The following is a 27,892-nucleotide window of genomic DNA, read 5'->3' as shown; positions in this document are numbered from 1 at the left end:
CGCGGCCGCCCCCGAGGCGGGACCTCAGCGCCCGCGCTCCCGTCCGTACAAAATTTATTGAGCGGAAAAGTGGGGGGAACAACAACGCGCGGGGTGAGGGGGGCGAGCGGAGGTGGAGGGCGGAGCACACGAAGGCGCTGTTGAATATCAACAGTACGAAGAGGGGCGCGGGCAGGGTCAGGCGTAGAGATCCTCGCGGTCGGCAGAGTAAACCTCTCCCTCCTGCAGCAGCGCGAAGTTGAGGAAGTGAGAGGGGCGATGGACCTCGTGGTAAAACTCCTTGGGGTTGGCGAGCTGCAGCTCGTACTTCATGTTGGGGTCGTGGCGGACACCTGGAAAAGAGGGAGTGTCACGCACCTGAGCATCCCTTCTGCCCCCTCCACCCTTCCACGACCACTTCCATGGCAGGAAATAGTTCTAAACCCAGAAATCATCCCTCTTTGGGTTCCTCCCCTCAAGAGATTTGTAGTTCTTTTATGCTAGTCAAGTGTTCTGTCACTCTCATTTCCTGACCCCTTCTCCAGCTGCCTGTGGTGTTCATGATACCAGGACCTCCCTATGGGGAACAGCTTCTCTCTTGCATTTTCCATTATCTCTGCTGCCTGACAGGGATTAATTATTCAGTGGCGACAGACCGTGCACTACAATCCAGACAGACATGGGATCTACTTTTCCTCTCGAGCCACTAAAAAAACCAAAACATTAAACTAACTTCCCAATGCTTGTACTAAGGAAAGTTCAGGGCACAGTGCTGGTATCCCTGCTAGTCCCTCTGAGGAAGTTTTGGAGTGGGTAAGGAGCTATTCCCTCTTCCCCAAGCTCCTCACAGTGCCTCATTTCCCCTCCCCTCCCCAGGCCAGCTCACCCATGAAGTTGTAGTTCCAGGAGCCCTGTGCTGGGACCATGAAGAAGCCGAGGAAGCGGTCGGACAGGAGCATCTGAACCCTCTCGTAGTGGGAGGGGAGGTAACCCTTGGGGTTGTTGCCCTTGTCCGTGTTCTGCCGGCCCCACTCGTACCCGCTCGGGGTCAGTTTGTAGGCTGTCAACGTGCAGGAGCCAGGGGTGAAACTGAAAAGGAACATGAGCAAGTCAGACTCACCTGGGGCAGAAGAGGGAAAGCAGGAATGAGCCAACACTCCCTTTCTGCCAATTTTGAGTTCTCCAGCTCTGCAGCAACACTCACCCCCCTCAGAGGGCCACCAGAAGCCTCACTGCCCCTCACCTGCAGGTGATGATGATGGTCTTCTCCCCATCCCAGGAGGGGTTGTCAGCCATGACCTTGGCGTGGGTGGTGACATCCTGTGGCGAGAGCTGAGGGGACTCGTTTGGTTGCGTGTGAATCCACCCCAGAGGTTCCATTTCCTGACAAAAAAAAGAGTGGCAAAAAGGACACTGAGATCACAACCTTCCCCCTCACTTGATCTCAATCAAGTCTGGCTTCAGACTGAGCCCCTTCGGTCCTACAACTACAAAAGACCAAGGGAAGCTGTTCCACCACCTCAGGTCCTTGTTACTGACTTTCCACCCACTCTGGAAGCTGAACCTCAACCCACCTTGAGATACTCGTGCTGTGGCAGCTGCCCTGGGAGGTGCACGGTCTGGTGTGTCCCCCACTGGGGCACCATCACAATGCACCGGATCTCCTTCACCTGGGGGTTGTCTGGAGGGCTCACTCCATACAGGTAACCTGCAATCTAAAACACACACACCTGCCTTAGAAGGCCAGAAGAGATCTCTGTGTAGCTGTGTGAGTGGGAACTCCTTAATTCCCGAGGAGAGCATCAGAGGGATTCATATGGACAAACCACAGCAGGTTCCCAGCCCTTCCCCATGAGCTCCCCCCTGGTGGGTTTGAGTGAGGCACAACTGTAACAAACGCCCTGCACACTCACCTGGGCACGCAGGTCTGAGATACAGATGAACTTCTTCAACACATTTTTGGGAAGAATGTAGGTGTAACCAGTCTCCTTTATGTCGTCTGATGAGACGTAGATGTGGTTTGTCCGCAGGTGGAGGTTGGCAGCAGAGATTGCTCTGTGAGGAGGAGACTGTGATCAGAGGGGGCACAGATCCTTCCTGAGCATTCCAACCCTTTCCAACATCCCTGCCTCCCTTCCTACCTGACCCTCCACTCAGTCTTGGAGGAGAAGGTCTGGGTTTCGTAGTTGCTGGTGGTGGAGGTGATAATTTCATCCCCGTGTTTGTTCACCGTGCGGGTCTGCGTGGCCGTCAGCTGCGACTGCTCCTTGGTTTGCTTCTCGATTTCTGCAATCTGCTGCCTCTGCTGAGATGGGGCAGAGATCTCCATGCCCAGGATGATGTCTCGGATCTCTGACTGCGTCAGGGATGCAACGTTCACGCTGGAAGAGAAAATTCACCCAGGTCAGGTATTTCAAAATACATTCTGGAGCCTTCTCACCTTCAGGCACGAGCTCAGAACATCCAACTCTGGGCACTATGAAAAAATTAAACCACAACTTTTTAAACAGAGGCCATGATCATATGATGCTTACATCAATGATTTGGTGCAGACATTTTTATCTGCATTGCCAGAAAATTATTAAAATTAACCAGGTCTCCTACAAAGCTGAGAGTACATTGACAAAGGCCCTTGGCCACAGCTTTTAGAGCAGGAAGGAAAGGCTGACAGGATTATGCCTTACTTGTTCTTCTTGCCATAGTCAGCAAGGATGAGATCCTTCAGCTGCACCTCCACCTTGATCCACTCCTCATCTGTCAGAGTTGGCCAGATGTGGTGAGGCTCAGTGATGGTTGTCTTGTCTGGCTTCAGGATAACTTTGGCTCGATCATTATTCACATGTAGTGCCCGGAGAATCAGGATCAGACGGGAGAATGCCTTGGAGATTAAAAGGAGATGGAATTAGAAAGAAGAAAATTAAATGTACAAGGCCCTAGTCCAGCATTCTTCTGTTTGAGCACGTGGGAATTGCCAGGGAAATCCATCTAAAGGAAATTCCAGGCAGATTCAGAGCCGAGTGCTCCCAAACAAATCATCAGGGATATCTGAGGCCTTGGTTCCTTGCCTCATTTATCAGCAGCAAAGCAAAATGCAGGAGGCACATCTGTGCTTACTGTGTAGGAAGAGATGGTTTTCAGCCAGTCATCATAGAGATTGAAGAGAACCATCTGGGGTTCAGTAGCCTTCAGGATGAGGTCACCAAACTTCTCCACTTTCAGACAGGCCTGGAAGGGCAGCTGCAACTCCGAGCCTTTGATCACAATATTGGGGAAATCCAGCAAGTGCACCTGGAGTTTATCAAGAGGAATTAGCTCACAGCTACTGCAGAACATCACAGGACACAGAACTGTCCTGTTATCTCCCACAGACTATTCACATCCTCACGGAGCTGCAGCTTTACCTCAAGCGGGTCCAGCATGCCCTTCCGTGTCACTATGATCTGCTTTGGCTGCTCCTCCACGGGAAGGGATCGGATCAAGGCAGCCACTTCTTCAGCAGTCTTCCACTTGGCCAGCTACAGAAAGACAGCAGGGTTAGAGAAGTATCCCCCTGCTCTCCAGCAGTCTCCATGTCTGGGAACCAAAGGGACGCAAACCAAATTCTAAAAATACGACTGGAATTTACGGTTTGTTCCAGATCAGTGACAAGGCCCAGCATTTCCTCCTTACTGATCACAGGGGACAGTTCCCATTCCTGGAGCTCAGTTACTCCTGAGTGGCTCAGAAAAAAACAGCTGGCTACTCCACCTCCCTGGATTTGCCACCTGAGCTTTCTCACTGCACTGGATGTACAGCCAAGTGCAGAGTGAATTTTGTAACAAGGAGCAAAGCACTGCTCAAGCTCTGCTTGATGATGTGGGGTCTTTACACCTCAGAGCCTCAAATCCTTGTGAGCCTCAGAGCCTGTGTTCCTCCACTTTTACATCCCATGCTCCTGCCTGATCACTTGTGGAGCTCAAATCTCATTAAGAGGCAGGAAGATGAAGATCTTTGTGATGTCTTCTGCTCAAGGGGGTGTCCCAAGCAGTCAGAGCCCACCCCCAGGGCACAGCCAGGCTCTACCTGTCCCAGACGCTTCTGTCCTGCCCACACAGATGTGTGGATGATCTTCAGGAAGAGCTGTCCAGTTCTGGGATTGAAGATGAAAATGGCTCCGTTGATGGGTTTTGTGGTCAAATTCCCTTCAAAAGTCTGCGGGAACAAGTGAGAGTAAGAAGTGCAGGGAGATAAATGGAGCCCACCCACGCCTTTACACAAGAGCCAACCCTCTGTGTGCTTTGAGCAGGAGCTGTGTGGGAAATGTAAGAGCTGCTCTGTGCACACTGCAAAAATCTGGGTCCATGTGTTGACTCCCAGATTCCCATCATGAATGGAAACCTCCACCCCATTCTGTCCTTTCCCTGGGACACCCCTCTGGCCTCACCTTGTGGATGGTGACTCTGTACACGTTGGTGTCATCCACAAACCAGATGATTTGGTTGGAGAAGAGCTCCCCATAGTTCTGGGAGGACAGGTAGGGCTCCGTGGGCTCTGAGGAGTAGAGCTGCAGCCCTTTGCGGATTCGCTCCCTCAACACATACAGGGCAGGGTTTGCTTTCATGATTTTAGCCATGGCCTGCTGGATTAGAGGCTTGCTCCCAGGGAACCAGTTCCCATAAGCACTGAAGGAGGAAACAAACAGAAGTTGTTACCATTAGACCTCAAGAGGCAACAGTCTCACTCAAGTCTGTCCATGCAGCAGCCAGGCCCCTTTCTACCTGCTGAAAAATACAGCTTTGTACTGCAGTGTGGCTTTTGTAATGAATGCCCCTGGGAGTTGGTCACCTATGGCTTTTACCTACACCCCCTCAGTGAGAAGCCACAACACACACATGCTGCAGTCCCAGAAAAGCTGCTCCTTCTCCAATAAACACACTGGAGAACTGATTTCTGACTTTGCCCCTAGTTTCCAGTGAGAAATGGTGTCCTCACTTGTAGAGGCTTTGAAACAAGGCTTGTCCTTCAGCTCCAACAACAGTCTGACACAAATATCCCAAGAAACAAATTATTTATGAACTGAGGGAACTGAACCACCACTACTGAGCAAAACTGGGCAACCTGAGATGCTTTACCCCACTCACTGCCCATCTCCAGCTTCTGCCTTCTCCCCTTATCCACATACCTGGAATACAACTCAGTCTGGAGATGCACTGAGACAATACTCACGAACTACCAATTCCAATCTTGGAAATGAAACCACAGAAGGTGCAGCTCTCACCTGTGCAAGTTGTAGGCCAGATCAATGGCAATGAGCACCCCAGTGGGAGAAGGGTAGATGCTCATGTTGTCTGTGGTGTAGTCCAGGAACTTGGCCCTGGCGTAGCGCTCGATGTCGTGGGAGTCATAGTCGCCCCAGCGCAGCTGGATGTCAATCCAGTACTTCTGGGTGGTGGTGCTGTCCATCACATCCCTGAGGAGAAAGCAGGCCACGACAAGTTCATCTTGCACAAAATTCTCCTGCAGTAATTGTCACCCAGCATGGACACTGCAGCCAGCTCATACCCACATTCCACCCTGCAAAGGGACCCTGCCGATCTCCATGCACAGCAGTGAATGCAGAGGCTGTGGAAAGGTTTGAACAAAGCAGCAGTGAGGCCACTGCTCTGTAGGCACGAGGGTCATCTCCCCCAGGGACTGTCTGGTAAGAATTCAGTGAGAATTCTGGCCCTGGCCTAGCTCAGCTTTGTGGGGTCTCCAGAAGAACCTTCAACACCTCAAGGAAAAGTTCACCCAGAGGAGAGAACAGAGGAAAGGCAGAGCTGGTGTTTTGCAGAAGGCAGTGCCAGGAGGTGCTGCAAACACCTACCCAAACAAGCCCTGTGCTTTGCTGGACACAGTCTCCAGTGTCCCCCAGAGATGCCCAAGAGACACAGAGGCTCTGGATGACAGGCTCAGCAGCTCTGCTCTGCAGGGAGACTGAGGAGAGGGAAAAGGGAAACTCACTTGGAATCTGCCAGCAAGGATGGACGTGACACATTCCACTTGTAGGAAGCAAAGAGAAGGATATCTGCACACGAGGAGTTCATCTTGTAGGACTTCCTGGGATGGATTGTCTCTTTTTGCACTGTCTCAATCTCCAGAGCATCCAGCTCTTGATCAAACACCTGGGGAAAAGGCAGTCAAAGGTGAGATATGTTCAAGCAACCCAGATAAGGAATCTATCCTCAACAACGAGGTAGTCAGGAAAATTCCATTTTCCATTTCTTCCCTTTCTCTGCCAAATTGCTGAAGGAAGACTGGCCCTGCTCCAAAAGGGCACAGAAACAAACCAAACTAACACTGCTCACCTGACACAAATCCATGACAATGCTCTCATGGATCTTCTGCCACAAGTGAGCTCGGAAAATCTGGATGAGGGAAATCTTCAGCGTGGGGATTTTGCCATGCATGAAGATCCCTGTCAAATCCAGCTGCACCTGGAACCCAACATACACCTGCAAGGGAAAAGCAGCTTGAGAATATACAACAGCACAACTGAGGAAATTTTAAAAAATGGAGCATCTTCTTTTAAGGAGGTTTAGTACTTCTCTAAGAGATTTTCTGAGAATTAATTGGATCAATTAACTGCTCTCATTTCAGTGGAAAAGTGTTGTCTGCCCTTGAGGGACAAACATGAGGTACTTACATTGGCTCTGTTGATGGTAGGAGACCACCAGAGAGTGAATCTTCTGTTTGGAATTTGGTTCAAACCCGATCTCTGGGCATTTGTCAGCTTCTTCCACTTCATGGATTCCTCAAAGCCACTGGCCTTTTCCCTAGAAAGGGCAGACCATCAACTGCATTACATTCAAATTAATGAGATGTCCCTCATCTCTGCTGCCATGTGTCACTTTTAACAGACACAGGGATCAGCCATGAGCTGGGAGGGTTGTTTCATGCCAAGAAATTTCCATGGGATTCTAAGAAGTTCAACTGTAGCCTCCTCCTAGGTGCCCTCATAACTGAACTACACGATGTTCTGAAGTGACCACTGAAAACCAGCAGAAACTCAACAGAACCAGCACAACCTGAGCCCAGAACATCCAAGTTCCACTTACCAGAAGAGACCCTCCCACGTGGGGAAGTAGGTGCCCTTGAAGAGCGTGTGCTCCAGGATCCCTTCCACCCCGCCCAGGGCCTGGATCATGTCCGTGCGGTAATTGTTCAGGTTCCAGAGCTTCCCGTCGTGGCGCTGGTGTGTCCACCAGAACGGGTTCTGCTTCAGCACCTGGAGACAACAGCGAGCAGGTCACTCACCTGCCTGCACTGGCTGCAGGAACCAACACCACAATGGTGCTCAGTGAGCACGAAAAAAGCCTCATGCCCTCAGTGCTGGAGGACACAGCTCATCTACAACACGAGTTCTGTCAGTACTACTCTGCAATTCCCACTGGGTGGAACCTCAGGTGATATTTTTATCTTTCAGGGACTGGCCTTCTACAAAGCTGTCATTAAAGGCTTTAAATAACAAATTATTCCACTGTTACTTAATATTTTGGAATGTTTGTTTCGGGATAATTGTTTTTCTCTCTCCAGAACTGATTCTCTAATATGTTGTTACTCTCTAATTCATTATTCTCTAACGTGGTTTTCTTCAATACACTGCAATCTATCTAAATTATTCCAAAGGGGATAAGCTACAAATTCTGGAGCATTTGGTTCCAAACAGCCTCTACCAGTCCCAACACAGGGCTGTAAATTCCTTCTGCAGCAGAGACACAGAAGTGCACCTGCAATAACGCAAGGTAAAAGGACTTTGTGTGGAACAGGCATCTGAACTTTATATTCAGGTGAAGAGAAATTCCCTGCCAGTACCTGATATTGCTTGAAGTCAGTCCTGACTCTCCAACCTTTATCATAAGCCAGAGTGTGCCGGTCCTTCTGGAAAAGGGTGTTAATCCGAGGAATTCCCCTGTCCCAGGAGTCCTCCAGATCCTCCAGCGTCAGACGCCTGAAGAAAAAAAATCCCCAGGCTTTGTTACCTCTCAATTTACAGCAATCCAATAATGAGTAGTTCAGATGAAATAACAGAAATGACACAGAGCTCAGGGATCTGGCAGGGGACACTAGAATGCCAAACCTCCTCCAGAGGTTAGGGGACAGCATTGCAGGTACCACAGGGCCAGCAAGGTCTCCAAAATCCCCAAGCAGCATAAAACTTCCCACTGCTGCCTGTCCTCCCACACGTGGACACACCTGTTCTGGGCTATAGCCTCCTGTCGTTTCAGGGCATACTCTGCCCACACCCTCTGAGAGTCAATGAATTCACTCTCCCACGGCTGGATGTAACGGTACAGATTTGGGATGAGCTGGTCCTCCTCATGGCTCATTCCCGAGCGGAAGTGAGTGATGCCAACATCTGTCTGCTTTGACCACCTGGAGCAAAGGGAGAAGAATGAGGTAGGAGGAACTGGAACTTCCCTCAATACTGCCATGAGCTACTGTAAAGGCAACACAGCTCTGTACCATGCCATGGTTTAGCACTCTTGGAGGATTTTTAGGGGAAAGAACATCAAGTCATACGAAATTAGAACAGCACAACTCACCTCAGGTCAGACTGAGGGATGAGAACATGACCCATGGAGAGCATGCCCAGCCCCCCCAGCTCCTTAGGGGTGTAGAACACCACAGGAGGAAAACGGCTGGGCATTTTGGAATTCAGGCCGATCTTGATCCGAGTCTGGATCTTATTCTCACACTTCACCAGCAAATCAAGCAGCTCCTGAGTATTTACAACAGCTTCCCGGAAATAAGTCATCAAGCCAATCAGAGCTGTGTTCCATTTATTGACAATCTAGAAAGGAAAGAAAAGGATCAGCTCCTGGCTAATTTCCAAGCATCTGCAGAAAGCTGTCACAGATCTCCCTAGTCCCTTACCTTAGTGAAGGTTGTGGAGCCAGAGGCCATGAGGATCTGCCTCACTCTGTTGTGAAACCTCTGCATGGACTCATCATCCACACGCAGGAAGCACTGAGCCGTGCGCTCCTTGGTCACCTAGAGAGCACAGAGCCGTCAGTCCCCTCCTGGGAGCCCCTCTCCAATCCATGGAAACCCCACTGAGGGATTGCTCTCCCAGCCCACCTCGTTCTGCAGGTTCCAGACGCCGTCCTTGTGGGTGAACTCCTCGTAGCTGGTGCGGCACTTGGGCAGGATGCGGCACTCGAAGCCGCACATGTTGAACAGCAGGTTGGGGTTGTCCTTGCTGTACACGGACACGAAGCTGTTCTCCCACTGCACCGTGGTCACCGAGCGGGGCAAACGGTTCTTGATATCCCAAAACACAGCACGGCCACTGGAAAAGCACCACGTGCACAGTGACACATCACAATTTGCCCAAATAACAACTGGACAATGTTTCAGAGCTTCCCTACTATTTCAGCACAAACCCCTCACTTCTCACATCTCATCCTGAGCATCTATCAGTCTCCAACAGTTATTTAACACTGATTTCCCCCTTTTTCCTCCCACTTTTTTCCCAGCTGCAGCACTTACAGGTTCACGTCGTGCTTCATGAGGCGCATGCGAGCATCCCGGGGCCAGCACTTCTTGTTGTTGTAGCCCACAATGTTCTCGTTGTTGGGGTCGGGGTGTTCTGTCAGGTACCGCTGGATCAGGTCTCTTGCCTCGTCAGCTGTAAACCTGGAAATGCACAGAAAAGGATCTGGAATTACATGGTTGATTTATTAACACCAGCCTGCCCAGAAAGATAAGGATTTAATTAAGAAAAAGTGTTTGTCAGCTTTTTTTTTTTTTTTTTTGTTATCCCATTTTTGTGTCCTCCCAATGAATGGGGGAATTTCATTAGCACAGAGCAACTCAGGGTTTGGGTTATCCTTCCATGAAGAGACAGAAAAGGCTGATTTTTCTCTCAAGTCTCTAATTTACCAAATCCCTAATAACTGAACATATTTCTATTGGTCATTTGTGTTTCTTGACATTGTTGTGTTTCTTTCGGTCAAGTGAAACTGCAGAAAAGCAAGAGGAGGAATGTGGACATCCAGTTATCCATGGAAGTCTGTCAATTCAAATATTCCTGATCTTCAACAGCAAAGGGAACAAAAGCCAGGAGCAGGAGCATATGAAATCTGCCTTGCCTTTGTGTTGAGCTGAGGAAAGTAGGGCCCCAGAGATCTCACCTGAAGAAGATGTGAATCCTGTCAATGTATCTGCAGAAGAGGCGAATGGGGTGGGCCACCTCCGTGGCAATGTCCTGGAAGCTGAGGAAGTCATTTGGCATCTGGGGAGGCCCAGCCATCTCACTGGCCCTGTGCAGGCCCAGCACCAGCAGGTCCATCACAAGCCCATAGTACTGGACAATGAAGGAAGCAAACTGCAGCCCACGAATAATCCCATAGGAGTTTGTGTGATTCATGTCCTGAGGAGATGAAGGGGAATTGTGAGAAAACACATCCAAACACAGCAGAACCCTTTCACTTGAGCAGCTGCTCCTCAGCACGTCCCAAAAGGTTTTTTTTTACTCCCTCATCACTTTTCTTTGGCAAGTCTTGTGTTCCTTCTTTGCCACAGGGTCCGAAACCTCCTCCCTCATGGGTCCCTTTTACCACAAACCCCCTTTCCTGACAACAACCATCACCTTGTAGTTGATCACCACGTTGTTTTTGGCTGTCATGTAGTCAGCAATGTTGTGATCAACGATGAGACGCAGCAGCCTGTTGAGCAAGGTCAGGTCAATCTTCTCATACATCTTCTCGAACCGAGATTCCAGCATCACGTTGCATTCCCCTTCACTCGTTTCCCAAACATCCTGCAGGTTATTAATGCCTGAGGGAACAACAATGTTGTGTTATCTGACACATCAGAGCACAGAAGCAGCCACTGGACACAGGAACTCAACATAAGTCCTGCAATGCCTGAATTTTCAGACTCTGGATTTTCCAGTCTATCCAGAAGTGGAAGGAAAACTATGTGATCAGCCATAAATGCTGTGCAAGCTGTCCTCCTCCAGTATATACACATGTATTAACCTACAAAATACATCTCTGATTGTAATTATTGACTGCAAATTGCAAAACCAAAATTCAGCTCCTAAGGGGACTCATAAGACATAAGTTCCCCAAGAAGAAAAATCATTTTTGCATGGAACCAAAAGCCCACTAACCTTGGCACCACTTGTACACCAGCAGTGGGGGTGGTTCAGTGTCAGCAGGTTTGATCCAAGGAGGAAAGAGCCTTCGCTTATCGGCCTCATACCACAAGTACTGATCCAGATAAGCATCTGTGATCTTCTCCAGGGGCTCAACATCATAAACAGGGACCAAGTGGCTGTAGAGATCCATGAACTCAATTCCCACCTTAAAAATAAAAAGAGGGGGAAAAACTGAAGCTGGTAGTTGAGAGAAAACACTAAGTTTTTGTGCCATTCAGCTTCTGAATGTGGCATAACATGGCTGGGCTTTCACTCACCTCCTTGAAGGCTCTCTGAGTCAACAGATGTCGCTTGATTCTAGACAAAGCTTCGTGGGGATTATCATAAGCCTGCTCAATCAAGCCCAGCTCCTCTCTCTGTGACTGATTCAGGCGTGATTTCACACTGAAAACAAGGGAGAACAGCTCAGCACCTGCACACAAACACCCTAATGGCCACTGCATTAAACTGATGAATGATAATGTGCAAGCTCTAATTCTTCACAATCCACATCCCCAAACTTGCAAGCATGGCAGTGGTTTTGCCCAAGTGACAGAGCCTATAAGAACTCCCAGATAAACTGGCAGTACCAAAACCAACAGCTTTACCAGTCCACCAGGGTAAATTTTAAACCATACTTCATGACAGGAATAATGGATAACAAAACAGAAGCCTTTCCCATTGCTCCTGAAGATCAAGATCATTTCCCACTGCTTACCTGTAAGCTTCCTTCAGCCTCTCCAGGGCTAAGATCAGCAACTTGGTGTCATGCTTGTAGGACAGTGGGGGGAAAGGAATGGGGGAGAACCTCCTGCTCTCCAGCCAGTGCACTGTGGTTGTGTACACAGCAACGGCCTCTTCTGCAGTGATGTAAGGCCCATCCTGCAGAACCACACCACCAGAATTAATCAGTGAAAGCTTCCCTATGAAAACAGCATTAATTTGGGCAATTTCAGGGAGGACAGAAGTACCTTCAGGTAATTATGCTGCCGCTCCTGCTCAGCTTTCAGGTAGAGTCTGGTGAGCCTGCCCAGGTTCTTCTTACAGACGGTTTTGTCGACAGTGGCTCCCCGGCGGATCCGCTCCCGGTTGTAGTGAGCTGTGTTTGTCCACCAGTCAGCTTTGGCCTTCACGTACCTCAGGATCATGTTCTCAATAGGAGTTGGCAGCCCTGGCACCTGGGAAAGGACAGGAACTTGAGAGAAGGAGTGGAAGCTTTCCAAGAGCAGCTGCACTTGGGTGATGTTAGAACTGAAGCCAAAGGTCAGGTGAGAGATTTACCTTCCAGGGAATATTGGCCTTCCAGCACCGCCAAGCCTCGCTCAGGTGCTGCAGGATGGTTCTGGCTTTGTTCTGCTTGATCCCTTCTGGCATCATGTCCAGGATGTCATGCATCACAGCTGCCCTGAGCTCCAGGTCAAAGTGAGACTCCACACGCTGCTTCGTGACAGTCTTGGCGACACCCTTGGAGTGACGGCCTGGAAAAAGCAAAGTCCTTCAGGAATTCTGATACCACCAGGCAGTGATTCTCCTTCCTGATTCAGGAGAGCATGGAGGTGCAGGATATCTGGAGAAATTATACTGCCAGGAGTCTGGAGTAGATAGCAATGGAGCAGGAAATCCCACTTCCATTTAGAATCTGTTCTGGGGGCACAGATCTTGAAAGAGCTCTACACTAGTCAACGGAACATGGATAAAGACCACCAGCATAAACAGGAAACTGGCTAGCAAGCAAATTGTATTAATCTTTACCACACATTCCTCCCATGTGCAGGATTTACAGGGTACTGACCTTCAAACTGCCTGGCCAGCAGATTCCCCAGCCAGCGTTCCAGCAGTGGGGTGATGCCCCTCATGAAGAACAACCACACTCTCCAGCCTGGAGCCCAGAAACCACAGCCAGGACCTTTGCCCACAGGCCCCTGGTGGAACAGAGACACGGTAAGAGCAGGTCATTTATTGACAATCCAGAATCTCTCCCCTGTTCCTCAGTTTATATGGAGAAAGGTGTAACTCACTGTGTTAAACCTGTAGTAGATGAGATGTTTCAGGTCCTTGCACATTCGAATCTGCCTCATCAGTTTGTATTTGTACCGGTACATCCCCGTGAGCTGACCCACGTGGGCAAAGATGTACTGCAGGCCATCTGCCAGCTGAGACATGGAACACAGGCAGGGACAACAATCAACACCTCAGACATCACCTCCAGCAGCCAGCTTTATTGGACAGAGTGTATCATGCCATACAAAGCTCCTAATGCTGGCTCAGACAATGTTCAATTCTTATAAACTAATATAAAAGCAGAATTTCAAACAATACTGCATATTTTCATTGTTTCATTCTATTGTTTCCCCTCTTCTCCCTAACACTGCAACACTCAGCCACTTTGTGCATCCCACAGAAGCTATTTCCCATATAAAATATTCCAATTCTCCTCTCAAGTTCTTCTCACCACATTTAAAACCAAAAAACCTAAAAGCCTACCTGAAATGCATCCACATTTCCCAGTCTGTACTGGACGTGGCTGTCCACCACCAGCTTGGTCAGCCGCAGGACCTCTCGGCACAGATGGAAAGCATTCCCAAAACGGGATTTTTTTCTTTCCTGGAAAAGACAAAATATTCAGGATTTATGTAACAATGTCACAGAAGAGTGAAACAACTCAAATTTGGTCAACAACTGAACAGCTGAGGCACTGTGGCCTCTCTTTCCTCACTGGCTACACAACAACCTTCACATAAACTCTGCTCTTGTGTACAACAGCACGTGGACTGATACCTTTGTGGTGAGGGTCTTCACAGGCTTCAGATTGAAGTTGTAATCCAAATGAAGGTAATTCAGGTTCTTTCTGTGGATCAGCAGGTTCAGCATGTTGTAGCCCTGGCGACAAACTTGCAGGCCAACTTCCACCCAATCCAGCTTGGTCGACTGGAAAAACTTGGTAGCCTTGAAGGAGCGGAACAGGTACCTGGAGGGAGCAGAGACCACAATCAGCTCAACCCCCTCCACAGATCAGCAGTTCCCCACTGAACAGAGCCCACTCACCTCTTCTTCTGGGCCTTGGGAGGTCTGTGTTTGAGTGCATTCAGGACATAGTATTTCAGCAGCTTCTGGTAGGAGACTCTCACCTTGACTGGCTGTCCTGCTGGGCAGTGCTCACGGTACCTATGGATAAATCACACTCCAAAGCTTCAGCTAACTCACATTCCTTAGAGGAAAGTCTCTAGAAACTCTCCTAAAATCTCTAGAAATCAGCCAGCATAATGTTTTCATTTCACATTCTCATTATAACAAGGTCATAATGAGATGATGACTACATCAGCCCTTACCCCAGGACAGAACTCACCAGTTCTTGACCAGTGGGATGTCAAGAGCTCTCCGGGTCCTGCCAGACCTCAAGTTGAAGGGTCGTGGGGCCCACAGCAAGGCAATGCCATTGGCTGTGTTATCAGTATAGAGAGGGGTATCCTTCAGGAAAGGCTCCACAAACTCTGGCAACTCAAACTCTTCATCGTCATCAGGCAGTGGTTCCTGGCTCTGAAATAGAGAATCATCACACAAGGTGTTTCCTGGTTGCTTCAGCTCAGTTTCTCAGTGAAGCAAGTTAAAAATCCATCTCTTTGCTGTCATGGAAGAAGTGTGGCTGTACTGAGCATGAGAGAAGCAAAAAGCACTCAACAAGGCAAACTGTGGCTACCAGACCCTGAGTTCGGTGTTATGGAGGTAACTTCAGGGAGGTGCCAGCTCCATGAATACACCAAGGGCAACCATGAAGGTAAATTATCTGTCAGAAGACTCAAACACTATTAATTAAACATTGAGCTTTATCCTACAGAAACCAAAGGAGACAACTTTGTGCAACTCCAGAAGTGGAAGACTAAAATGACAACTGTGGATTATTTTGTCAAAGGGCTGCTGCCTTCTGAAACATCTGTTTGTTTGCTGCTATCAGAAGATACTAAAGGCCCCTACTTCCACTCATAGGGTTTATCACAGTTAACCCAGTGACTCACCTTGACAGAATGTCTGTGTGAAATGGGGTTGATCAGAGGATCAAAGTAAAAAGCTGGGAGGTCAGGATCTTCTGTTTTAATGAAAACAACATTTGGAGTATGATACCTGCAAAAAAATAAATATGCATTAGAACCTCTGACAGCCTTTCCCTCCTCTCCTGGCTCTGGAGGCTGCTGCTCTTACCAGGTGAGGTGGACATGGTGGGGCAGGTTGTTGTACAGGTAGGGGAAAGCAATTTTGTACTCTGTCCTGATAGGCTGCCTGATGATGATTTTGTTGATGTCATTAAATTCATTCCAGTCTTCATCCCTTAAAACGAGACAAGAAACTGTTATGCAGGCATTCAGGGTGAGAGAGACAGAAAACACCCCATCAGCCCTCTCCTAGACAACCACTCATCTCTCTCCCAAAACCAACACTTACTGAAGATTGATGTCCCTGACGAGGGGCTCAAACTTGGGACCTCCAGGAATGGCCATGTTCAGTGCCTTGGAGGTGAAGAAGGCTTTCAGGTCAAACAGGTAGAAGTAGTTGTCATCCACCAGGTCAGTGAGCAGCTGGTTGGCCAGGCGGTACAGTGTGGACATCATGGGGAGGGTGAACTGCCAGCGCTGGTACGTGGAGCCGTTGACGTACCTGGGAAAGCAGAGCATGGACACTCCACACACAGAATAACCAAACACCTTCTGCCACCCATCCTTCATCAAGAACAGATATCTGCGTGTCTCTAGCCTGAAAAAAAGGCTGCAGCACTATTAAAGACCACTCTAGACTCCTCCTGCCCAGAAAATGCTGGCTGCTCCAGTTCCTCTTCTCCTGTGTCTCAAGTGACACAGAACATCTGGGCACCTTTAGCAAATTCCAAATTCCAGCTACACAATGCAGGCTGTCAGCTTTACAACATGGTCAGAAACACCAGTTTTAGGAAGTAAGTGGGTAACAGGCCTCCTGGATAGAGGAGCCTTGCTGGATCCTGAACCATAGAATCCCAGAATGGATTTGGTTTTGCTTGGAAGGAACCTTAAACCTCATCTTTTTCCAAGCCTTCCACCATCCCAGGCTGCTCGGAGCCCCACCCAACCTGGCTTTGGACTTCTGAGCAACCTGCAGGCAAAAGATGCAGCTTTCCAACACTCAGCTTTTCCCTCCCATCCTTGAGGGAAGGTTTTTCTCTCCTCACCAACATCACACAAAGGTTACACACTGCTCTGTGCACGTCATTCATGCACTGTTTGTTTTTTGTTTTTCTCCCCCTCCACAGCCACTTACTTCCTGTTGTCCTTCAGAGGCTGGTGGTCATAGAACCAGTCCAGCACAGGGGCATCCTCCTCTGGATCCAGCTCCAGCTGAATGGCTTCCAGGGGCTCCACATCCAGGATGTTATCAGCATAATCCAGAGGGGGTTCTTCATCGTCAAACGGGGGGAATCTCATCCTCTTGAAGTGGCGCCTGTCCCTCTTCTCCCGCCTCATCATAATCCACATGGAGCTGCAGGAAATCAGGGGTAGGTTAAAAGCAGGGGGATTTTATGGTGGGTGCAAAAAGGTGAAAGAAGCAGAAGGCACCTACCCCCACTGGGCAATGTAGACAGGTTCGATGACCCAGGGGATCTCGTTGACAAAGGAGATGGCGCCCGTGATGTGGTACAGGACGGGAACGTCCCGGATCTGCTCCCAGGGCATGGGCATGTTCTCCAGGAGCTTCAGTACAGCATGGGGCATGTACTTCAGAGCACTGCAACCACAAACCAGGGAAAACCACGCTGGAGTGGCTCTCAAGGACAGCCAACCACCTGCCACGAGCCCAACAACCTCCCAGTTTTCCCTAGGAACTGCTCATCTGACCTGTTCAAAAAGCAAATCCATGGATCTCCCACTCTACCTTTGGATTATCAAAAGGTTTTTTAGTGATTTGGCTTTCAAGAATGTTGCTAACAGAAACTGAAGTTTTTAAGTTAGTTCATAGAGTTTTTTAGGTAATTGTAACTTATTGCAGCAGACCATGATGTGCACTAGACAGCTCTCTACCCCCAAACAGCACTCAGGATGCTTTTTAATCTTTAAAAAAACATTCCACACTCTCCCCAACTCCTTCTAAGACACTCAGTTATGCAGGGTCATGTTTTTTCTCATAAATTCAGAGCAACAATTCCCTTTGCTGACGCTCCTTTGCACTGATACCTCACAGCAACAGATTGAGCTACAACTGAAAAGCTGAAAAGCCTTTTGGAGAAGGGGCTTCCCCTTCAATGATGCATTATCCAGGCTAATGTTTTTTCTCATAAACTCAAGGCAACAACTCCTTTTGCTGATCCTCTTCTGCACTGACACCTCAGGGCATCCTCACTGAGTTACAATGTTCACAAAAAGCCTTTTGGAGAAGGATCTCTCCCTCCAGGGCAGCAGCAGATCCCCCTGTGCCCCACACCGGGGGTCCCTTACCCCAGGTAGACTCGCTTGTCGTGACGGAACTTCCTATTGGTCATGTCGCCGTGGTCGCGGATGATTTTGCGGACATGCTCGGGGGGCATGTCCTCCTTCTGCGCATCCACGAAGCCGAATTTCCTCTTCTCCGCGTAGCGCTTGGCCTGCAGCTGCTGCCACTTGCGGGCTGCGGGGACACAGAGGCGGCGGCTCAGGCCCTGTCCCCCGCGGAGGCTCTGGGCCGCCGGGGCCGTACCCACCTTTCTCCTGCAGCTTCTCCTCGGACATGTAGTCGGGCAGCGGCGCCAGCGGGTTGGGCACCGGGGCGCAGCCGCCGCGGTACGGGAACACGGCGGCCATGGCGACGCAACTGCGCAGAGAAGATGGAGAGGGGCTCAGTGCGAGGTACGGGACCACGACGGGGCCGCCGCCGGTCGCTCCCCCGCCGCTCCCGCGCACCCCGGGCCCGCCGCTCCGCTGCCCTCACCGGCAGCCGCGACCCCCGCGCTCCCCCACCACAATGGCGGCCCCGCGCCGCCGCCACCGCGCCTGCGAGACCCGGATGTGGGCGGGACTCGCGGCGCGGAACAGCCAGTCAATTTTTAGGAGATCTGACAGACAGCAGGTTTATCCTATCAGAGCGCGGAGCGGCGGGGGAGGCACTGAGGGCGGAAGAGGGGAGCAAGCGGTGTCTGGCGCACATTTCCGTTGTGGTGTCCCGCTTTCCCCGGTCCCGCCCTTCGCTGCTTCCGATTGGCGGAGACAGCGCGGCAGCGCCTCTGATTGGACAGCGCCTGGCGTAGCTCACTCCGCGCTGCTTTAGGGGGCGCCCCTGGCCGGGTCGTGCCCCCCCCCCGCCAGTGATGGTAGGGGCGGGGGGCGCCCTCAGGGCGACATTTTGGACATTTCGGACACATCCCGGTGATGTCCGCGGTGGAGCTGCGTGGGGACATCCCCCACGGGGCCTGGACATCCCCTCAGTTCGGCTGAGCCCGTCTCAGTCACGCCCCCGTGCCCCAGGCAGGCAGGGGGATGCCGCTCCCCAGTGATGCACTGCCCCCATGGCTACACCATGGCCCCAGCAAGCAGCCACCCACTCGTTGTCCCCTTCCTGCCTCTCCACAGGAACACAGATGGCCCCCGACCCTCAGTGTTTGCCCAGCAGCTCACTGTGGGTGGGTTCAATGTGTTCTCAGGGCCCCTCAGCAGCCAGGCGAGCTCTTGCCTCAGGGTTTTGCCAGGGTGGAAGCTCCCATGGGGAGAGGGGTTTGTTCGGGGGGTGATTGGGTGGCAAGCCGGGGTGTTACTCCCCAGCAATTAATTCCCTGATGGAGATGCTCCTTCTAACCCCGTGGTGGTGGTATTCCCACCCCTATACGGTGGGAACAGAGTGGTGAGTCCTTCCCAAAACCTTTCAAAGCGAAGCTCTGGCACTTCCCATCGGGATGGGCAGGCACAGGGCATCCCCACGTCCGACCTGGGTGACCTGCAAAGCCGCTGCTTTTTCCCCCTTAGCCCTGTGGGAAAACCACGGTGGATTAAGAGGTGCCCAAACCAGGCTGCCCTGGCCCCCAGCCCCACATCCATGTGACGGCAGGAATGTGGGAACACAATCCAGGCCTTGAGAAGCCTCCCGACTGTGGGCTGGAGAGCAGAGGCAGCGTTGTTACCTGTGCAGCAGCTCCTGGAAAATTCGGAATACGTGGGTCAAAGCAAAGAGAAAGCCTTGGGTGACAGTTTTGCTCCAGCTGGGAGCTGTGAGTGGCACACAGGTGCCTCAGCACTGCTTGAGGTTACGTACCCAAACCTGGAGTAATTGTGCCCAGCACCTGGAAGCTTCCCTGCCCTCCACAAATAGAAACGTAAGCGGCTTTAGCCTCCAGCCTCACACTGCCCATGGATCCCTCATCTTTCCCTGTCTCTGTCCTCAAAACATGTGCCACCCTCTCCGAGCAGTGCCTTGCTCCAGCCTGTCCCCAGGGTCTTCAAACCAAGGGAGAGATTTTGTGTTAAAGCTTATCCGCCACACAAAAGAAAAGGTGACTGAGCCGGTGGATTTCTCCAGACTGCTTCACCTTAACTCCAAGTAGGATGATCCTGTTATATACACAGTGCTGGGCTGCTGGGGAACAGTCCAGTGTGAGAATCAGTGAGGAAATGTGGAGTGGAAGAATGTTTAAAAACCTTCATTTTCCTCCACAGAAAGGAGAGGGGTGGGGAAAAAACCCAACAAGAGAGGTAGAGTGTGCCAGTGTACAGTGTATTTTCACTCCATGGCAGGGAGACTGGGGGTAAGGACTGGGCTAAGCAGTGACACCCCCAGATTGGGCTGGGATGATGAGTCCTCGTGTCCCCTCTCAGTCCTTTCCCCTCAAGCCACTTCATTTGCAGCCATTTATTAAAAGCTCATGTTAGTAAGAGCCTTTGCTGTCAAGTGAGAGCATTACCCCGGGCTCTGCAGCACAACTTGGCACTCCTAACAGATGCCTGAATCTTAAAAAGTGCCTGAAAACCCCTCATGTGTGAGAAGTGACCATCACACAGCATCCTCCTTCCAGCCACTCGTGCTCTCCCACGCTCATTTATGGGCACTTGAATTATCTGGGGACAAAACATGATGGAAAAGCTCCAGTTGCCAGGAGAGGTTGGGGCTGCCCCCACAGTGGGCAGCTGCCACCCAGCCAGGTCTCAGCCTGGGAAATCTCCTCAGGGAGGGCTCATCAGTGCAAGGTTTGTTTTTTACTGACCATCACCTTGAAGGCAAAGCCTTGGAACCTGTCTTGCTGGTGGTGTTCCCACAGGAGATGGCACGGAGAACTCAGTGTCCCGTGGCTGATGGGACGCTGCAGCACCAAAGGGGTTGGAAACACTCGGTGGTGTTGGGATGTCTGGAAGAGCAGTGGGGAAACAGTGCTGCTCTGCCCCCGTCTCATCTCAGTGGTGCCTCAGGGAGCTGTGAGAGCTGTCGAGGCTTCTCTCAGCAGCTCCCGCTTGTCCAACCACATCATCCAAAAGCGTCTGGGGAGCAGAGCCACCGTGCCTGGTCCACGAGCACCTCCTCTGCTGTGCAGGGCCCAGGCTCTTGAGCCACAAGCAAAGCCTGGATGCTCTGTTAGTGCAGCCCCTCCCTGCGAGGTACCAAAACATTCACCCTCCACGTGCTTCCACGGGTTTGGAAGTGCCCCTTCTCAGGGGAGGGCCTATTCCTCCTTCTCCCTCCTGGATTTGAGGAAGTCACTCCGCAGCAGGCGGTAGAAGAGGATGACGTTCATGGGCGTCATGATTGCCATGCCCACCGTGCCCACGGCGTAGGTGGCCGGGGGCACGTTCTGCCGGTTGAGGAAGAGCCAGCGGCTCATCCAGGCCAGCGTGGCGATGCGGAACACCACGTAGGTGCCCAAGTTGATGAGGCTGTTGAGGCGGTAGCAGGTGGTGTGCACCAGGTTGGCCATGAGCATGATCTGCCGCAGGTGGAGGAAGATGGAGTTGATCTCCACCAGTAAAGCCACGAGGGCAAAGCCGACGTACTGGTGGAGCAGCACGGCAATCCCAAAGCAGATGATCACCTGGGAAGGAGGGAGAAGAGAGGCTGAGCCCAGGGGCTGGTTGCTCTCAGCTGCTGCAAGCTGGAACCCTCCACACTAGGGCACAGCAAGGAGCTGAGGTGGAAAGGATCATCAAACCACGGGCCACCCCTGCAGCATTGCAGCCTCTGGCACTTCCCTCACCGTTGCATGAAACCTGAGTGGGGTTTTTTTGTTGCAGTGAGAAGAGAAGGAAGCAGCTCTTTAAGCCCCAGGCTGGCTGAGGAGACAAAGCAGCCTGACCTAACCCTGCTGTTGTGGCCTGGAGAACGTTGTTGTGGCTCAGCAGGTTTTTCCACACACAGTGAACGGACAGGAAGGGAGACTGTAGCCCAGGGCTACGCCACTGCTGGCTCAGGGATTGTCCCCAGGACAGGCACCCTGCAGGGATTAGGTGGCTTTGGTGTATCAGAGAGCCCCCTGAAGCACCCTGGGGCTGTTTGGGACAGGATTCCTGCCCCGCACCCTCCCTGCCAGGCAGGGGGACAGGCTGGCCTGCCCACGCTTCAGCACACTCAGTCCTTTCTTTGGTTTATGCCATTAGTGCTGTTCTCTGTATGGGCTCTGTAATGAGATTATCGGCTCGTTAAATCACTGTCTTGGCTTGAATTAGCTCCATTGTGGAGGTGAACTTTTGGCTCACCAGCAGCAGCCAGCAGAGCCCCAGGGCTCACTGACAGAGAGGTTTGACTACCCAGTCTCATCTCAGGTGAGTGCCAGCACTGTCCCTGTCCCCATCCCCAGGCCCTGCACACCCCTGAGCCTCCCCTGAACCCTGCAGCATCTCATGGAGCTCAGCTCCAGGCCGTGCCACCCCCCTGCCCTGCAGCATCCACAGTCTCAGCACCACGGAATTGTTTCGGTTGGGAAAAACACTCTGGCACGTGGACAGCAGAGGTGACCAGAGAGAAACCCACACAGGGCACAGCAAGACAGGCAGAGGGCACTGAAGTGGGGCTCCTGCAGCACAGCTGCTCCAGCCACAGTAGCCCCAGGTGGGAGGAAAGCACCCTGGGCAGGGGAGGTGGATGAAGGGGTGTGCAGCCCTTGCTGGCAGGTGCTCAAGAGGGCAAAAGCCACAGGAGGTGAGCTGCTCACCTTTGCCAGAGGGGACAGCGGGGTCACTGCTGTCAGTGACACTGTTGTGGATCAGCCCACACTCTGTACACATGTTTTTTTCCTACTCTATTGGGACACACGAGACAGGCAATGGACTTTGGACATGATTAGCATAAGATATTTGATAATCGGGATGCCTTGGCAAGAACAAACAGAGCTGAAAATTAAATCAAACTGAAAATTACATCAAGTTCTGTAAGCAAGAGATGTAAAATGAGTATGTTTGTTTATGTGATGATTAACCCAATCACTGTAGTAAAAAATTACTAGCCTTCCTAGAATTGTGTATAAGCATATGTAGTCCACAATCAATTCAGATTCTGATCAGCTCTCAGTCTCCCCATCTCTCTCATCATTGCCAATACCACCCAATTTTTGGGTGCCTTTCTACAGACCCTCTAAGAGTACAGAGTCCTGCAGGACAAAGAGGAGCTCCAGGCCCTGCTGTCTGGGCTCCTTACCCCAGGAAATAAAACCAGACTTTGGAGCAGGCAGCAAATACCCACACAAACAACAGCAGGAGCCCACTCGTGCCCCCCGTCCCCAGCCTCCCTGGTGGCACCTGTGCTGGTGCACTCACCACAGAGTGATGAAAGAGCAGCTCCCAGGACTGATGAAGTTTCTGATTGCACAACATGTCCACAAAGTCTTCAATGAAATAACCTGGGATTGGGGAGTCCATGAACAAAAAGGGGGTCAGGAAGGGCTGTGCCAGCGAATCCCCCCTCTGCAGCCCCCTGGGAAGTGCTGGTTACATCTGTGTGGGTGAGGAGGCACACACAGCAAAAGGAGGAAATCGGTGTGCTCGCAACCACTCTGTAGGATGTGCTCCCAGGAAGAGGCACCAGCTAACACCACCACCAACCCCATGTGGCACTTTAGGGACGGCCCGAGTGGTTCCCCCCGAGGCCGTGGAGGGCAGCCCGGTGCCCAGTACCTCCTGGCTGCGGCTGCCGTGGGACAGAAAGGAGCCACTGTCCTTTGCCAAGAATAGGGCGATTGTTTGAGGTGCCTGAGACATCGCGACACGGCTCGAGGGGCTGGTGGCAGGCACCGACGAGCCCGTGAAGACCCCCCCAGGGGACAGAATAGGGGACAGTCCATCGCCACACCTCACCTACAGACACGGCCACCAGGCTGTGCGCCCCGGGCGGGTGTGTGCCCACCAGGTCGTCGGACATCTCGGGGTGGAGGTAGAACCTGCAGGGAGAGAGGTTCGGAGTGTCGGGCAGTGCCTCCGCTTCCCCATTTCCCTGCCGGTGCCCTCAGTACCCACCTGGTGCTGCCGACCCTCCCCGGAGACCTCCAATTACCCTGCTCCACCCACAGCCACCCCTCTCCTCCTGTTTTCCCTGGAGTCTCCCCATCCCCTGGTGCCCCCCTGTCCCTCGGACCTTCCTCCCTCTCTCAGCGCCCCTCAGTCTCCATGTCCTCACACTTCCCAGCACCCCCATTTCCCTTAGTGCCCCCTTGGCCGCAGGTTCCCGTCGGGCTCCCCGGACGTCCCCGCTCCCTCCCGGTGGCCCGGGCAGCCCCGCGGTGCCGCTCACCCGGCCAGCGCCCCGCTTCCGCTGAGCACGCTGTGCGCCAGCGATGTCCAGATGTTGCGCCACTTCCAGCGGTTGCGCCGGGCCGAGGGCGGCGGCGGCACGAGCCGCTCCAGCCCCCGGTTCAGCAGGCGGAAAGCGGCGAAGGAACCGGCCACCACCAACAGCCCCGGGCTGAAAGCCATGGGCACCCACCGGCCCGCCGGGCTCCCATGGGACCGGCCTCGCTGCCCGCCGGGTTCCGCCTCGCCCAGCCCGCCCCGGGCACCGGCACCGCCCTGCCCGGCCGCCGTGCGCATCGGCCGGGCGGGGGCACGGCGAGCATCAGCCCCGAGGGGAAGGGCTGGGGACCGCCCCGGGGCGGGCGCTGGAGGCTCCCGCATCCCCCCGCGGCAGCGCTTCCCGTCGGGAGCGGGAGAACGGGGATGGAGCCCCCGGGGATGTAGCCGCCTTCCCCGGCAGGGCACGGAGCGGAGAACGCGTGTCCCGTCGCTGTGCGGGAATTGGGGACGCTTCATTCGTTCCCCGGAGCTTTCTCCTCCACCTCCGTGGCACCGGGTGGCCGAACGCTCTCCCATCAGGGGTTGCGGCCGGTGGTCCTTCAGCCCAAAATATCCCCGGCTTTGATGCCCGTCGTTGTTTCCTTGGGCAGGAGCTCTCCAAGCCGCCGCTCACGCCGGGTCGGGAACTCCCGCAGACCACACCACCGGGGCTGATCGTACATCAAACACGGAAAAAGACCTGATTGCCTTCCCTAAAGACGCTCTGCCCACAGCAGTTATCCCTCATTCCCCTGTCCCATGTCTGGTCCCGAGAGGAACTCCCCGATGTCTGGGATACCCCAGCTCTGCTGCCTGGAGGTTGTGGGAATTCACAATCCCGTAGCCACAATTTTAGTTCTACCCTACAACTACGCTGATTTTCCAGCTTCCTTCCCGTAATTTGATCGCTCCCTTGTTGCTTTTTGATGTCTCCAGCAGAAGCGGCTGCACAGCCCTGGCTTCCCCTTCTGCCGCTGCCTGAGTCACCGTGTACACACCGATTAATGTCAAATTCCACCTCTCCTTTGAGGTATTAATTTTGGATGAAATCTTCCTCTTCACTGAAACAGAAGCGTGTGGAGCTTGAGCTCTTAGTTGCTGTCCTGGCATTGGGGTGATGGACACAAAAACATCAAATCTACACTGATGGAAGGGAGGCTGAGTGATTAAATCTAATTGAGATACAGGTGAGGGTCTTTTCCAACCTAAACCATTCTGCATTTCTATGATAGTCCCAACTGGAAGAAAAGCATCTGTTCATGCTGAACAAATTTGCTTAAAAGCCAGGCGAGACAATGTACTTTCATAACAGTTACGTGGCAGGGAGACAGTGCCTGAAGTAATAGGCAGCCCTGAGTGCTCAGGGGATTTAAAATAATCTCGTGTATTAGGAGTGGAAGGATCACACAGGCTAATCTGTTACTGAGAAGACCAAATGCAAAGACATTTTTGTTCAGCATAAGATGTGCTGAGGAAAGAGAGACATGCCTTGGAGACGTGCTGGGCTGCTCAGGGCACTGAGGAGAAAAATCATTTCACAATTAATTGAGTATAAAATTGCACAGAGCCGGTTTCCGAATGAGAAGTCATCTGTGGTGGTTTAGCCTCAAAAATTCTTGACTGCCCTTTTTCCCTGGTGACAAATCATGCCTTCACCTTCCTGCAGGGAAAATCCCAGACCGTGGCATGCCTGCAGGTCCAGCCCCTTTTCCCCAGGGACTCCTCTATTTGTGTTTATCCCAAAGATGAACATTGAGCTGGGCACCAGAATAGTTAAAATGTTTTTGGAGGCTGGAGAGCTTTCACCTACCACTTCTGCATGGGAGGAATTTAACCCGTGATTAATTGAGCCTCTGGTTCAAGGACTTTGATCCCATCGCTAAAGCACTACCAACAGTTACATATAAACTACTTTTTAGGTCATTTTAGCCCCGATTTTATTTAATTTTACCAGGACTTCCCACTGACAGATAGTTTCTTACAACCCCAATCCCAGCCTTTTCCTTCCTCTGCAGCAATGCCATTAACCGGGGGCGGTTTTGGAACCGGAGACTTCCAAGCCCAGTTACAAACAAGTCCCCTGCCACCAAATCAGGCCAAAAATTCAACCACACGCCACAGGCTCGGGGGGCCAGGCTTGTCCCAAAAGAAGCCGAACGAGGAGCAGGGACGGGAATTGTCGGGCTCAGCTGCCACAAGAGGTCCCCGCACGCCCGCTGGAGAACCGGAGCCCGATCCGATGGGATTCCTCATCCCCACCTTATTTGGAGATACTGCCTTTTTCACCCAGATTTCCAGAAGTTTTCCGGCTGTCCCCAAACGACCTCATTTTCTGCGGGGATGCAGCTCAGCCTGGTGCCGGCTGGCTGCTCCCAGCAGGGCAGGGGAGTCCTTGCAGGTAGCAGCAAGGACGAGCCCAGGTCCATCCCATAATGCCACAGGCACCACAGGTAATCCCATCGCGGGGGCTTTCCGGCAGCAATCGGGGTGTAAATCGAGGGTACAGAATTTTATCCCATATCTAGACAATCGTTTTTGTCTCCCTTTCCCAGGCTGGAGTTTCTCTGCAGTAGATCTGAGAGATAGAACCCATTTTCCATAATTAAAAGCTGGCAGTTTAGTGATAATCCACCACAGGAACTCTGCCAGCCCCCACCCCCAGATGCTCCCCAACTCCTCCTGAGTGGGGTTTTGGGTGTGCTTTTGCACTTCCACCATCCCTTACTTAAGCAGGAGCCCGCTCTGCTCCCAGATTCCACGGAGGACTCGCTGGAGCCAGCAGATGTGGGAGCCAGGCACAAGTCATGCTCCTGTTTTTGCAAAGCTTCCCTCTCTTAATCTTCCTCGCTGCATCCAGGGAGTCATAAAACCCGTCTGCTTACCTAATGCCAGACCTGGCTCACACCTGAAGTAATCTGAGGAGTCCAAGAGCTCAAAACAAATCAAGCAGTTTGCCTTCCAAACTTTAATTAGCTGTTCTCTCCATCCCTCTCTAAACTGTGTCACCACTCTGTCTGCTTAGGCCATAAGAAGTCAGATGATGCAGGAATGCTTTATATATCCACATCTCCATTCAGGAAGTCTGGAACTCCACACTTCTGAAAGGATCTACTGTGCAAAATGCGGGTTCTGCATGGCAAAGCATTCCCATGCATTGCAGAGGCAGCTGTGGAGAGAGCTGAAATCAATTCAAACTTGAGCATCCACCTTCGGATATTCTCCAGGTAGAACTTGCTGTGGACACAGGAGAAAGGGATTTCAGTCTCTGTGAGTGTGATGAGCAGCTCCAGAGTTTAAGGCAAGAAATGCCCAAAATGCCAAAAGCCAGCACTTCACCACTGACCTCAGGACCTGAACTCATGTGGCAGAGGAAATCACCTGTGCTGCACCACAGCCTGCCCATTCACCCTGCCCAGCCCTGCACGCTCTCACTGCGGAGGGAAGGCCTTTCCTTGCACTCCACGGGGTCTGACCAGCACTGCAGGTGTTCTGCTGCCCAGGCTGCTCATCCTCCCTGAGATCATTCCTGGAATGCAATGTCAGCTTCACAGAACCAGCATGTTCTGGTGCCAGGCACCAGCTGCAGACTGGGCACAGCAGCTGCCTACTGCAGCCTGGCGGGTGGGAATGTTCCCAAACCACCCAGGCACAGCCTGCTTTGATAAAACACCCCGGGGCAGGTTGATCTGGATGCTTTTCTGGCCTTCCTTTTTCCCAGCATTGGATGGATATTTTGTTTTTCCTCAGGACTTGGCACAAGGGACTTGTTGGAGAAATGTGTTGACAGCAGAGTGTCCCTAAGGATGCTGCAGGCTCAGCTGTTCCTCCAGGGCTTTTGCTGGACCAGTGGCACAGAGAATGTGCTCCCTCCTCACTCCAGCCGTACAGGTATGCCATGGGATGAACCAAATTCCTTTGGCTGGCAAAACTCCTTCAAGCTCAGCAGCATGGGCAGCTCTCCTCTGCTTTCTGCAGCTGCCATGCCCCAAATGTTTTGACTTTCTGAACTGTTTATGTGCTG

General features: G+C 52.0%; 2 protein-coding genes across 2 annotated transcripts; both read right to left on the bottom strand.

The window, feature by feature from the left end:
• Positions 1–37: 37 nt before the first annotated feature.
• PRPF8 (pre-mRNA processing factor 8) lies at positions 38–18,153 on the bottom strand. The gene is made up of 43 exons (XM_021551045.3): positions 18,068–18,153; positions 17,841–17,950; positions 17,599–17,767; positions 16,727–16,891; positions 16,427–16,645; positions 15,581–15,793; positions 15,341–15,466; positions 15,157–15,262; positions 14,490–14,680; positions 14,189–14,308; positions 13,922–14,111; positions 13,628–13,747; positions 13,162–13,296; positions 12,936–13,065; positions 12,425–12,621; positions 12,115–12,321; positions 11,862–12,025; positions 11,422–11,548; positions 11,117–11,309; positions 10,592–10,779; positions 10,134–10,372; positions 9,490–9,636; positions 9,079–9,289; positions 8,875–8,991; positions 8,544–8,791; positions 8,194–8,373; positions 7,813–7,948; positions 7,056–7,225; positions 6,644–6,773; positions 6,306–6,452; positions 5,962–6,122; positions 5,237–5,428; positions 4,403–4,640; positions 4,042–4,170; positions 3,381–3,494; positions 3,094–3,267; positions 2,664–2,857; positions 2,121–2,360; positions 1,893–2,034; positions 1,554–1,694; positions 1,223–1,362; positions 866–1,068; positions 38–332 (listed from the first exon to the last, which is right to left on the bottom strand). The coding sequence occupies exons 2-43, from the start codon at positions 17,938–17,940 to the stop codon at positions 178–180; spliced, it is 7,008 nt and encodes a 2,335-aa protein (XP_021406720.1). The 5' UTR covers positions 17,941–17,950; positions 18,068–18,153; the 3' UTR covers positions 38–177.
• Positions 18,154–19,819: 1,666 nt separating this feature from the next.
• On the bottom strand, positions 19,820–24,110 carry TLCD2 (TLC domain containing 2). The gene is made up of 4 exons (XM_021550902.3): positions 23,834–24,110; positions 23,401–23,483; positions 22,864–22,946; positions 19,820–21,146 (listed from the first exon to the last, which is right to left on the bottom strand). The coding sequence occupies exons 1-4, from the start codon at positions 24,013–24,015 to the stop codon at positions 20,781–20,783; spliced, it is 714 nt and encodes a 237-aa protein (XP_021406577.1). The 5' UTR covers positions 24,016–24,110; the 3' UTR covers positions 19,820–20,780.
• Positions 24,111–27,892: the final 3,782 nt, after the last annotated feature.

This window comes from Lonchura striata, chromosome 19 (genome assembly GCF_050655825.1).
Source record: "Lonchura striata isolate lonStrDom1 chromosome 19, ASM5065582v1, whole genome shotgun sequence".
NCBI classification, from domain to species: Eukaryota; Metazoa; Chordata; class Aves; order Passeriformes; family Estrildidae; genus Lonchura; species Lonchura striata.
The sequence above is the reverse complement of the archived record's forward strand: the minus strand, read 5'-3'. Positions and strand labels throughout refer to the sequence as shown.

Coding starts and splice junctions, on each gene's coding strand:
- TLCD2 (XM_021550902.3), bottom strand. CDS start 24,015: ATGGCTTTCAGCCCGGGGCTGTTGGTGGTGGCCGGTTCCTTCGCCGCT. Junction 22,947..23,400: donor CCTGGTGGCCGTGTCTGTAG/GTGAGGTGTGGC, acceptor CCCCAATCCCAG/GTTATTTCATTGAAGACTTT. Junction 21,147..22,863: donor TGCTCTTTCATCACTCTGTG/GTGAGTGCACCA, acceptor CCTCCTTCCCAG/GTGATCATCTGCTTTGGGAT.
- PRPF8 (XM_021551045.3), bottom strand. CDS start 17,940: ATGGCCGCCGTGTTCCCGTACCGCGGCGGCTGCGCCCCGGTGCCCAAC. Junction 14,681..15,156: donor CACACAGACATTCTGTCAAG/GTGAGTCACTGG, acceptor TCTCTATTTCAG/AGCCAGGAACCACTGCCTGA. Junction 9,637..10,133: donor AGGATTCACATCTTCTTCAG/GTGAGATCTCTG, acceptor GTGCATTTCCAG/GTTTACAGCTGACGAGGCAA.